Source organism: Pecten maximus, chromosome 4 (genome assembly GCF_902652985.1).
Source record: "Pecten maximus chromosome 4, xPecMax1.1, whole genome shotgun sequence".
NCBI lineage: Eukaryota > Metazoa > Mollusca > Bivalvia > Pectinida > Pectinidae > Pecten > Pecten maximus.
In genome coordinates this window covers 39,542,571-39,556,673 of record NC_047018.1, presented here as the reverse complement: position 1 = coordinate 39,556,673, position 14,103 = coordinate 39,542,571, and the positions used below count along the sequence as shown (strand labels likewise).

General features: G+C 35.3%; 1 protein-coding gene across 1 annotated transcript in view; it reads right to left on the bottom strand.

The window, feature by feature from the left end:
• Window positions 1-14,103, bottom strand: part of LOC117326536 (otoferlin-like) — a 141,860-nt gene that overhangs the window by 112,466 nt on the left and 15,291 nt on the right. The window contains exons 6-13 of the mRNA XM_033883291.1: window positions 12,974-13,031; window positions 12,049-12,180; window positions 10,577-10,639; window positions 3,455-3,539; window positions 2,131-2,246; window positions 1,684-1,724; window positions 1,288-1,474; window positions 369-555 (exon numbers count right to left, since the gene is read on the bottom strand). Coding sequence (XP_033739182.1) covers window positions 369-555; window positions 1,288-1,474; window positions 1,684-1,724; window positions 2,131-2,246; window positions 3,455-3,539; window positions 10,577-10,639; window positions 12,049-12,180; window positions 12,974-13,031 — 869 coding nt within the window. The remainder of the gene's footprint in view (window positions 1-368; window positions 556-1,287; window positions 1,475-1,683; window positions 1,725-2,130; window positions 2,247-3,454; window positions 3,540-10,576; window positions 10,640-12,048; window positions 12,181-12,973; window positions 13,032-14,103) is intronic.

The following is a 14,103-nucleotide window of genomic DNA, read 5'->3' as shown; positions in this document are numbered from 1 at the left end:
TGCTGAAGCTGTATTTTCAGGTTATTGTTTCAACGAAAAATCTCCAAAAAATCAGTGATTTTCAGTAATACTTATATAACAATTTAAACTGCTCTAGAATTTACCCTACTTCTCTGTAGAGGAAGAACTAGACCAAAACTTAGGGGAGTTATCTCCCTTTAGCCATGGATAAAAGAACTATCACAAATCAAAAAAGTTTTCAGGAAAAAAATTCCTTTATACTAAACTGATAAAGGATGAGTGGGCCTATCATCAGACATGGGCTGATTTAACCAAACGAATAATGTTTTGATACAATATGAATGGTGAAAAGGCCTGTGATGTATTTAAGCAATGAAATGTTCCCAATATGGGTTATAAAGTCCTACCTTTGTCTCCCTCATTGGATATCTTGGAGATATCGATGAAAAATGTGCCGATAATGTCATCGTTGACTTTGTCACTGTCCCGCAGCTGAACTTTCATCCTCCGACATAACGGTGGAAACATCTCGGTGAACACAAGTTGTTCATTCCATACAGGTTCGTAACAACCCTTCTTCACCGTCGTCTTCCCCTGGAAAAATAAGAGTAACATCAGTCAAACTTTACCTAAAAATTTATGATGATATTGGTACAACTTGATAATTTCGTGGCACTGTTGAAAATATGTACAGTGAAAACCATGGCAACCATTGATAACCTATAAAGTCCAGTTACCATGGTAACTACTGATGACCTAACCCTAACTATAAAGTCCAGTTACCATGGTAACCACTGATGACCTAACCCTCACTATAACGTCCAGTTACCATGGTAACCACTGATGACCTAACCCTCACTACAAAGTCCAGTTACCATGTTAACCACTGATGACCTAACCCTCACTATAAAGTCCAGTTACCATGGTAACCACTGATGACCTACCCCCAACTATAAAGTGCAGTTACCGTGGTAACCACTTATGACCTAACCCTAACTATAAAGTCCAGTTACCATGGCAACCACTGATGACCTAAACCTTACTATGAAGTCCAGTTACCATGGCAACCACTGATGACCTAACTCTTACTATGAAGTCCAGTTACCATGGTAACCACTGATGACATAACCCTCACTATAAAGTCCAGTTACCATGGCAACCACTGATGACCTAACCCTTACTATGAAGTCCAGTTACCATGGTAACCACTGATGACATAACCCTCACTATAAAGTCCAGTTACCATGGCAACCACTGATGACCTACCCCTAACTATAAAGTCCAGTTACCATGGTAACCACTGATGACCCACCCCTGACTACTTACCACATGTCCTGCGAAGGACACCGATACATAGGGGTCCACTAGGTCCTTGGTTTCCCCAGTAAAAGCCTTTTTCACATTGGCCATTATCCCTGTGTTCATCTTGGGTAGGCCCTCTGCCTTCAGGACCCGGACTGTGAATTTGGCACGCTGACGATCAGCAGGAACACCCTCCGGTAGTAACAAATTTCTGTAGAACATCAAGTTAAAAGTTAATAGATCTAACTATCAACATTAAACTTCACATGTAGATATTTACAATTTTAATATCACAAAATCGACAGACAAATTCTCCTAAATTATAAATCAGAAATCATTTAATCTCAGTATTATGGAATTAAACAGTTACAGGTTAAAAATCAAATAAGCATTGAAAGTTTAACATTCCATATTTCTTACCCTTCAATATCGTCCTCATCCTTGTCAGTTTTCGGAGGAACCTATAAACACACACGACAATAGGTATCACTCAGGACCCATATCAATCCTTCAACTACATAAATATCTTAAACCATTTTAAAAACTTTAAACACAGAAACAACTACTTCTGTTAGTCCTTGGTTTCTAATCCCGTTAAAATTCAAAACTTTTATTGAAACTTTCAAATAACTATTTCTTTAATTTTGAATTCTTCCCTGAAAATTTTATACTTTGATGAAATTATTTTTGTTTTCAATTATCACTAACAATTATAGGAATTCATTTTAAATTTGCATAAATTCAATGTCAAATGGAAACTTCCTTCATTATCCTTAAGAATTATACTTTAATGTGGTTATCTTAATATTATCATCAATGTGCCAATCATTTAAATCACTGATTCGACAACGTCACAAGTAAATTAACCTTGACAGAGTCTCCTTTGCCTATCACAGCGATGTCCACTTTGACATAACCTTTGACCCCTCCATTGATGTCGTCCGAGTCTGTCAACATTGCCCATTTGTGGTAAAACTGCCGATCTAAAATTGAATAAAATCGAAATTAAAAAAAACGCCATGTTTTAATTTATTCAGTGTACTCTTGAAACATTTTAAGGTATATGAGTTTTTTATTGTTAAGATATAACGAACTTAGTCAATAAATTTATCATATTCTTCAATGTAAGTGCTACGATAAAATTTTCATTTTTAAAAACTGTTTTATCCGACAATGGTAGTCTAAAAATAAAAGTAATTCCATGTCAATTACATTTTGATAAATATATTGAAAAATTAAATGATAAAAATTATTTGAGATCAAGCACAAAAGTTTTTCAATCATCTCCAAATGCAAACATTCTTTTACATACCTGTTGAATAAATCATTCTTTTGAAATTTTTGGGCTAACAAATAATCATCTCAAAAAGACAACAATTTAAGAATGTTTTATTCAACAAGACATCATTTCATAAAGAAAATAGATAAAGTAAATACAACAGTGATTTGTGTAAAAAAAAATATATTTCCATGTTTCAGGCAGATCAAGGAAAAAATGCTAAGATAAAATTCATGTATGCAGATATACTAAAAAAAAATCAAAATCATTTATCACATTTAAAGCAATAAAAATATAATTATACCTAATTACACTTCTTAATCTGTTCAAACGCTTCAATGCACAAAAAACAACATTAAAAACAACTCCAAAATATTTAAAAGATAAAATTGATAATGTGTATATACTGATTTGCAATTTTTTTTATTTTTTTTTTAAGTGATACCTCAATCAACATTCAGAAAGTCTGTGGACATTTTAATAAAGAATTAAAAATTTGCATAATTGAGAAAAATTGACAATGCACATGTTAGCTTGTAATTGAGGTAGCACTTGGTCTGTATGAGAAAATAAGCAAAACAACACCAGCATTCATTTTTATGTCAATTAATAGGTGGACAGACAGCCAAAAGCACCATAGAAAAAAAGATTTATTTATTATTTTTTTACTTTGTAAAATTGTGTGTGAGTAAACTAAATATTAAAACCATTATGCAAGTTAGAATATGTAGAGTATACAAGTCAAACACTTATAGAATCAGAATACAGTCTCAAGCAAATAATTCACCAAATTCATCAAAGTCAATAGCTTCTGTAGTTAAATTAATAACATTTCAATTTTTTTTACCTGAATTAATTTTTTCTGTTTTACCTGTTATCTGTCACAAAAACATTGTGATTTAAACACAGTACCTTGTGCATTGTAAACCGTGCCGACGTCAAGTTTGTATGTTCCGAGCGGCTTGTTGGAGCGGAATAGACGTCCCGATTGACAAACCTAGGCCATGGACAACACAGAACTTGTCAGTTGTCATAGCAACACGATCCTCCGTACACACATACTCGTGTGAACAGGTAAAACAAACAGCTTGTAATTAACATTTAATCAGACTAATTGATTTGCTATTTATTTCGTTTCAGGTAATGGAAGAAAATAAACATGACTATAATCGCCTGGAAATCAAAGAAAATAGATTTCATTGGTTGTCAACTTTTCTCTGACAAATTATTCACATCATTAAGTAAGTAAAAATGTCACTATTAATTAAGAATATTAATTTCACATCCTGTAACTTTTTATTATTTCATTTTGTGAAGAAATGAAAAATTTAATTATTTTTTTTAGGCCAGTCTTGTAATTTGGGTTACTGCCCTTTAGTTGTCAACAATGCTGCCAGTGAAATATCAACAACCAATGTCCAAAATCAGACAAGCAAATTTGATGTAGATTCTTTCAGGCATCTTAAAACATTTTGAAAATTTTCTTTTCTCCAGTTTTTTTTTTTGAAAGATTTTTTTCAATTATCGCTTTAGCTCAAGCCACCTGATAATCGTCTGCTAATCTAATTTGCTTGTTAAAGGACCCATAACATCGCTAAAGCTAGGAATGACAAACAGGAAACAAGACACAATACCAGTCAGCTGTTTTACAAGAACAACTCATTGGTTTCCATGGCAACTTCATCTGTTAATGTACTTTTCAAGTCGAATTATAATGTCAAGGTTTTGAATAAATCTGATAAAGCTTTATTTGCGGTTTACCAGTGTTTGAAGTTTTAAGAACTTTCTGAAAAATCACTCAAGCATGTCTATCATATTTTGTTTTACAAGTTGTTCCCATATGCGGCAAAATACACTGAAAGAAAAAGTTTGGGGCCCTACCCTCTTTTCAGACCTGTCTCTCAGACCCAATACTGTTAATGACATCTTTTGACTATTTGAAGGAACAGGATTCAGTTTTTCTTGTATAAAGCTGCGATCAGATGCAACACATTCACGAAAACAGGTATACAGTGAAAGTCATTCTTCAGTCCAAAGATTGATCTTTGACCTTCACCTTCACAGAAAATAACATTGGAGTGAAGGTCATTCCTCAACCTCAAGATTGACCTTTGACCTTCACAGAAACTCAAAATCCCAGATAGATCTACCAGATTGAGTACATCATAAATCTACACCATCTCGCCCATCTTCAAAATCTGAGGATCCTCAAAAGTCATAGCAGCATAACAATTCATAAACATATGTTTCATCAATCAAAATACTACAAAAAGAAAACTCTAAACACAAATTCTTACTTTTGAAGAACATTTTTTAAAAAGACAAAGACAAAATCATATGTGAATTTCAAACATAATTTAATTCTGAAAACTGTTTTATTAGTTTGCAAAGCTGACCAAGCTTTGAACTGAAAACTTCTTGTTAAATCAATCCTGCTGAAAGATCTTATTCTCTTCAAGACAAGCGAGTTGGGCAGACAAGAAACTACAAAATGGGAAGAGGATGCAAATCAAGAAATTTAAAAAAAAAAAAAAAAAAAAAGACTCAAACCCAAGCAAGAGTGACAACAGTTTTTAGAGCTTGTTGGATAGTTTCAATTTTTTCAATTTTTCAAAACCAGAATATGGAGTTCGAACTTTTTAAAAGTAAGTGGGATTCATTGTTCAGACACAGTAAAGTCCAAGTTAAGAATGTCTATATTTCAAAACTATAAATGTTGTTTTTCAAACTTCCTCATTCGCTAAAATAGTGTCATTGATTACCAATAACAAGGCATATTGACTGGCCATGCAAATAAAAGCTTAATAATAAAATCTTTTTCAAATATTATTTTTAAGAAGATTTCAAAAATACTTTCAACAACAGTACTTAAATAATTTTAAAATTGAAAGAACAAAAATAAAACTGCTCCCAAATATTCAGTCTGAATTTCAATAGATCTTTGTAAGAATAGAATCACGCCCGGACATAAATCATACCCTAGACTGTTGGAACTCTTATAACTCGTTTTCTCCACCGGAGTAATAATTGTCAAATGATTTTCAGATAGAAGGATTAAATCAAATAGGAGAGTGCAGTGAAAATAACATGAAATGAAAGTTAGTTTTTTGTTATCAAAATATCAAACTACATGATTAAGCATTAACGATGAAAATTAGATATGAGGTGCATGCTGGGAAAAACCAAGCATGCAGGTAACTTGGTCAGGGCTTCAAGAGTTCTGCAGACCAAGAACAAATAAAAGTACCAGGAGCGCTATAAACAGTCCCGATATCTATCTTGAAACTGCCAACTCGGGTACCGGAGCTGAGTAGGTTACGAGAATGGAGCACCTGGGGGGAGGAACACAAAATTCATAAATAAAAACTATCAAAAAAAAAAAAAAAACAGTCACAAGGCTACAAGGTTAATAAAGGTCATTACACAGGGTCAAGGACACACGACGCATATGTTAATACATCAACAGTTAATTTTGTGAGATGTTTTGTGTGGTACGTAACTAAATAAAATTGCATGCTATTTTGCCACTTACAAAAAATGCAATGAATTGTTGAACGTAAATTATGAACTTAAAACAGCACGTTGTATTTTTTTCATTCATTTTCATGAAAAAAACCACATAAATTTTAGCAATAAACAATTCTGTGTACAAAGTTAAGTACAGTCGTACAAAGTTACAAAGTCATAAAGTTTGGTGTTTTCAAAAATGGAGAGATTTTAGGTGCTTCTGCACTTAATTTGAGCAAAAGCCAATATTTCAAATGAAATGGTGAGCAAGTCCCTTGTGCACAGTTGAGTCAAATACAAATAATAATCAATTTCTATTATGTGATGGGAAATAGCTGTGAATCTCTCTAACATTTATCAGTTACAATAATTAAACAATGATCAAATTTGGAAAGAGAGAAGCTAACAATTACCATAACAGGAGAAAATCTAACATATATACTAAAACAGGGGAGACAATCATGTATAAATAAAACAGGGGAGACAATCATGTATAAACAAGGGCCCAATGGGCCCAAATCGCTCACCTGCAATGCAGTGATCTTTTCATATATGGATCCTGCAGTTATTTGAAAGCATGCTACAGGACCAATATAATGTCTCTCTGCACTTTGGCTTTTCACTAAAAGTCATTTAAAGATTTAAGCATACTTGATCGACGTGACCTTGAATGAAGGTCAAGGTCATTCATTTGAACAAACTTGGTAGCCCTTCACCCCAGCATGCTACAGACCCAATATCAACTCCCTGGGACTCTTGGTTATTGAGAAGAAGTTGTTTAAAGATTTTAGCCTTTTTGACCCCTGTGACCTTGAATGAAGGTCAAGGTCATTCATTTGAACAAACTTGGTAGCCCTTTACCCCAGCATGCTACAGACCCAATATCAACTCTCTGGGACTCTTGGTTATTGAGAAGAAGTCGTTTAAAGATTTTAGCCTTTTTGACTCCTGTGACCTTGAATGAAAGTCAAGGTCATTCATTTGAACAAACTTGGTAGCCCTTCACCCCAGCATGCTACAGGCCAAATATTAGGTCTCTGGGACTCTTGGTTATTGAGAAGAAGTTGTTTAAAGATTTTAGCCTTTTTGACTCCTGTGACCTTGAATGAAAGTCAAGGTCATTCATTTGAACAAACTTGGGAGCCCTTCACCCCAGCATGCTACAGGCCAAATATTAGGCCTCTGAGACTCTTGGTTATTGAGAAGAAGTCGTTTAAAGATTTTAGCCTTTTTGACTCCTGTGACCTTGAATGACGGTCAAGGTCATTCATTTGAACAAACTTGGTAGCCCTTCACCCCAGCATGCTACAGACCCAATATCAACTCCCTGGGACTCTTGGTTATTGAGAAGAAGTCGTTTAAAGATTTTAGCCTTTTTGACCCCTGTGACCTTGAATGAAAGTCAAGGTCATTCATTTGAACAAACTTGGTAGCCCTTCACCCGAGCATGCTACAGACCCAATATTAACTCCCTGGGACTCTTGGTTATTGAGAAGAAGTCGTTTAAAGATTTTAGCCTTTTTGACTCCTGTGACCTTGAATGAAAGTCAAGGTCATTCATTTGAACAAACTTGGTAGCCCTTCACCCCAGCATGCTACAGACCCAATATCAAGTCCCTGGGACTCTTGGTTATTGAGAAGAAGTCGTTTAAAGATTTTAGCCTTTTTGACTCCTGTGACCTTGAATGAAGGTCAAGGTCATTCATTTGAACAAACTTGGTAGCCCTTCACCCCAGCATGCTACAGACCCAATATCAAGTCCCTGGGTCTTTTGGCTATTTAGAAGAAGTCGTCTAATTTTTTTTTAGCCTTTTTGACTCCTGTGACCTTGAATGAAAGTCAAGGTCATTCATTTGAACAAACTTGGTAGCCCTTTACCCCAGCATGCTACAGACCCAATATCAACTCCCTGGGACTGTTGGTTGTTGAGAAGAAGTCGTTTGAAGATTTTAGCCTTTTTGACTCCTGTGACCTTGAATGAAGGTCAAGGTCATTCATTTGAACAAACTTGGTAGCCCTTCACCCCAGCATGCTACAGGCCCAATATTAGGTCTCTAGGCCTTTTGGTTATTGAGAAGAAGTTGCTTGAATGGAAAGTTGACGCCGGCCGGACGGACGACGGACGGACGACGGACGCCGCGCCACGGCATAAGCTCACTTGCCCTTCGGGCAGGTGAGCTAATAAAACAGGGGAGACAATCTAACATTAACCAAAACAGGAGAAAATCTAACATATATACTTAACATTAACAAAAACAGGAGAAAATCTAACATATACACTTAAACAGGGGAGACAATCTAACATTAACCAAAACAGGGGAGACAATCTAACATATACACTAAAACAGGGGAGACAATCTAACATATATACTAAAACAGGGGAGACAATCTAACATTAACAAAACAGGGGAGACAATCTAACATTAACAAAACAGGGGAGACAATCTAACATATACACTAAAACAGGGGAGACAATCTAACATTAACAAAACAGGGGAGACAAATCTAACATATACACTAAAACAGGGGAGACAATCTAACATTAACAAAAACAGGAGAAAATCTAACATATACACTAAAACAGGGGAGACAATCTAACATTAACAAAACAGGGGAGACAATCTAACATTAACAAAACAGGAGAAAATCTAACATATATACTAAAACAGGGGAGACAATCTAACATTAACAAAAACAGGAGAAAATCTAACATATATACTAAAACAGGGGAGACAATCTAACATTAACAAAACAGGGGAGACCATCTAACATTGACAAAAACAGGGGAGACAATCAAACATTAACCAAAACCAGAGAGAAAATCTAACGTATATACCAAAACAGTCATCAATCATAAATCAAAACAGGGGAGACAATCTAACATGTATTAATACAAGGGAGACAATCAAGAATAAAGTAAAACTTTGGAGACAATCTAATATGTATTAATACAAGGGAGACAAATTTAGAAGCCACATCTACCATAATTCCTTTTTTATGCTAAGTGTTAAGACATCTGCCCATATAGCTGTAGTTGATGTTTGGACTTTGAATTTAAAAGAAAGGAAAATATACACTTTCACATTTCCTTTGATGTGACTCCTTCAACCTTCATATTGCTGGGCTAACAGAAATGTAACTACTGGTGCAATCTTCATATGTTTGTTTTGATCAGTTTCTTTTTAAAACATCGCCCATCAAGAGCCAGGGTCATAGTCAGAGATCCAGCCATTTTGTCTTTAACTTTGGAATCGAATGACCTTGACCTTTATTCCAATGAGGAGTTTTCTTTCGTTTATTTTGTTTAAAGTCCTATTAACAGCTAGGGTCATTTAAGGAGTTGCGATAGCTCAGTTGGTTAGAGTGTGGGTCACATAACCTCTAGTGAAGATCCCAAGTTATTGGTTTGTTACTCCCTTCAATACATGGGTCCTTATCATTTTTACAAAATGCTAAATATACTATATTTCAGAATCCACTGACTACCCCTCCATGTTATGCAAACAATACGATATACAGATATAATTCAACACATATCCAATCAACTGTTAATGTCAGGTATGCTAATTAAGACATGGTTGGACAACATCACATCTGCTTCAAATATTCTCTTGTACACTGGAAAGGCATGATCCTGGCTAAAACCTCTGAGTGATTTGTTAAATATCAATTCTACTACTGACAAGGGAACCATTGTAGTCCACCTGTAACTTACACAAGGCTTAACAAAACATAGCATAATGTAGCAATGGATATATTTTCATATCTGAAAAATCTGATAGGACATATTAATTCTTGACAATGAGCTTATTCCATCACCTAAATTCAGTATCATTTATTGATCTACAAAACTATAGATGTCAGTCCTTTTATTCATTCTGCTTTTTATGACTTTGTTGCTATGAACAATTTGAATTATACATGTATATAAGATAATTGCTGATTTTTTTTGTTTTTTTTTGTTACATGATTTTTTCATTATTGCAAAGTATTAATTTTTCAAACATTTCTAAATACAATTCTTACCTTTTGTGGAATTGTCATGTCTATAATTACTAGAAAGTATTATATATGTATATAAGGGCAATACAGAATTACAAATAAATATCAGGGGCCTTTCAGACGTTGTACAGATTATGAGCCTAACACAGAGACTGCAAAATCTGTAAAGGTCACCATTTCTCGTATTTCACCAAAAAGGATTGAATCAATTGGTCAGTTTTTAGTAGAGACCTTGGGCTCTACAGAGCTATGGTATAGGTTCCAGACCGATATAGATGGGCGTATACATATCTGGGACCTTCACATATGCAGATCAAGGGTTCTACATAATTACATTATACAGAACAGGGGCACAAAAGAGTAACATATACATATCTAGGGCTTTGAATATTTACAGTATACATGTCTATAGCCTCAACAAGTGAAATATACATATCCGGGGCCCTACATAGTGACATGCACCAATCTGGGGCCTCACAGAATGATATGTTCAGATCTGGGGCTCTTAGGGGAGTGTGTACTTACTGTCAATGTGATGATCTTGTCAAACAACATGGCAGGGGCCATGTGGAAGTCAAATACAAAATACTGCAATGGATGAAACAATAGCCATCAGACAATATATATATAATTTGATTTTATAACGGGAACAGTAAAAGTATATTTCACATAGAAATACACTAATTCAAGTCACAGAAGCAGGTATATACAATATCGGATTGGCTGAAAACGCAAATACAATTTGATTTTGACAGGTTTGGAAATGTCAACGCAGATCTTGGTCAAAGGATAACCACAGCACAAATTTTCAACAATGTCAGAAAGGAACCGTATTCCAGTCGTAGGTTATTTGTTTTCACTAACCAACAACGACAATTTATGTTTTTTGAAACATTTTCAAACACAAACTTGTTTATTCTAATTTCTTACAATCACATATTCATCTTGGGACATACCATGTGGATTAACTCACTTGGGACATACCATGTGGATTAACTCACTTGGGACATACCATGTGGATTAAGTTACTTGGGACATACCATGTGGATTAACTCACCTGGGACATACCATGTGGATTTACTCACTTTGGACATACCATATGGATTAAGTTACTTGGGACATACCATGTGGATTAACTCACTTGGGACATACCATGTGGATTAACTCACCAGGGACATACCATGTGGATTTACTCACTTTGGACATACCATGTGGATTAAGTTACTTGGGACATACCATGTGGATTAACTCACCTGGGACATACCATGTGGATTTACTCACTTTGGACATACCATGTGGATTAAGTTACTTGGGACATATCATGTGGATTAACTCACTTGGGACATACCATGTGGATTAACTCACTTGGGACATACCATGTGGATTAACTCACTTGGGACATACCATGTGGATTAACTCACTTGGGACATACCATGTGGATTAAGTTACTTGGGACATGCCATGTGGATTAACTCACTTGGGACATACCATGTGGATTAACTCACCTGGGACATACCATGTGGATTTACTCACTTTGGACATACCATGTGGATTAAGTTACTTGGGACATACCATGTGGATTAACTCACCTGGGACATACCATGTGGATTTACTCAATTGGGACATACCATGTGGATTAAGTTACTTGGGACATACCATGTGGATTAAGTCACTTGGGACATACCATGTGGATTAACTCACCTGGGACATATCATGTGGATTTACTCACTTTGGACATACCATGTGGATTAAGTCACTTGGGACACACCATGTGGATTAACTCATTAACACATCAGCATGCTTCAATGCAAAAAAGTCAAACACAGTCATGATCCTCATCTCACATCACTGTGTTATGCAAGGGTCTTGTACAATGATAATATTTTTTATCCCTGTATACATAAGATACAAATGTTCCAAGTGGGGCACTCATAGACATATTTGGTCTTATATAATGGGACATTAAGGACCTAATGACAGGTTGTGTTGGGACATACCTCGCTGTAGTAAGGACAGTTGGTAGATTCTTTCACACTTGTATATTTCTTCTGGTCACCAACCTGGACACAGACCACAGGATCCATGTTGAGTCCGGCCAATTGTCTTGCTTCTATCACAGTTATGCAGACCTAGAACAGAGGTTAAAGGTCGAAGTCAGTGGAAACAAAGCAATTACAATGTACCATCCAGGGAAAATGAATGTGTGATACATTGTGTAAAACATTAAAACATTTCAAAAAGATATTATGAAAGTACTTGTTAAAATGTTTAATTCTTCACAAGAATTAATATCTACTTTGTAATATCTATGGCAAATTTGACATTGTAGAATCTTTTTTTTTTTTATTTAAATATTTCTTTGTTTATTATTTTGATGCATTTTTTTGGGGGTTCCAGTGGGTACATTACCCTCTTTCTCCTATTGGTTCCACATTATCCCCTAACTCCTGATGGTTCCACAGTACCCCCTTAACCCTGATCGTTCCACATTACCCCCTTAACCCTGATCGTTCCACAGTACCCCCTAAGTCCTGATGGTTCCACAGTACCCCCTTAACCCTGATCGTTCCACATTATCCCCTAACTTCTGGTGGTTCCACAGTACCCCCTTAACCCTGATTGTTCCACATTACCCCCTAACTTCTGATGGTTCCACATTACCCCCTAACTTCTGATCGTTCCACATTACCCCCTAACTCCTGCTGGTTCCACATTACCCCCTTAACCCTGATTGTATCCACAGTACCCCCTTAACCCTGATCGTTCCACAGTACCCCCTAAGTCCTGATGGTTGCAAATTACTCCCTTAACCCTGATGGTTCCACATTACCCCCTAACTCCTGGTGGTTCCACATTACCCCCTAACCCCTGGTGATTCCACATTACCTAGTTAATTAACAATACATACAAAATAATGCTTACCTGAAAATCCTGGGCTTTTAATGAGGCTGGCTCCATTTGCTGAGCTCTCCCCTTGTTTCTGCAATGTTTAAATTAGTACAGCATAAAAATGACCTTTTTATAATAGAAATTATTTCAAAATTGTGGTAAAATAAATTAAGTTTACATTCTCATGACCTTTTACAGACTACGTCATCACCTACAAGACAAGTGACCAATGACCTCTGGTATCTTGACAATTTTTATGAAAAACTATTGTTCATTTGATATTCTTATATAACCTATTAATTCCTTTTCAGCCTAGAGATGCTCCTTTACTGAATACTGTAAAAATTTTTTTAGTCATTCTAGAGAAGAAGCCTTTGAAGTAACAAGAGGCCCATGGGCCTAAACATCATCTGACAAACACTTACAGCAGGGACACATCCCCATACATGTCAACCTCTGAAACCTCCAATGAGGGAGATCTCCCTCATTCCACATCTAAAATCAGGGAGAAAGTGCGTGAAAAAAATCGCGACATTTTTTTAGGTGATGTTCCTCATGGGCTTGTGCAGGTGTAAATTACCTCGGGCTACAGTTTGATATTTAAATTTGACAACAATGGTTAATTTTAAAGAATAATGATAATAAATAAAAAAAATAGAAGAAAAAAAACAATTTAAAAAAAAAATGTTTTCAGAAATTTCATAGAAAGGAACTGTATTTAGTGAATCATATTATTAATGATGTAGTCACTTGAAATTTGCAACCAGTATACAAAGCAACTACTTATCTCCTGTTTTTTTTTTTTTTTTTCATTATTTTGTTCTGAAATATTACTAAATGTATCAAATTATCTCCCTTCCTTTCTCAAATAATAATTACACGGTCATTTATTTCTTTTTGTTTTACTAGTAGTTCTATTATTACATAAAACAAACTTCTTAAAAAGTCTTTTTATTTTTTTCTGACCCAAACTGAAATCCGGATTTTTGTGGCAGTTTACGACTTTATATTAGTATTGACCAATTAAAGATGGCGGCACTACAAACGCTGGTACTAACAGCTACGATTAAGAAAGGCATTATTAGCTTTCATGTGAGTAAATCTTGTTGGCAGATATTATCAGTGTTTGTTCTTGAAGTGATGTATCCTGGTTGTAATCACAA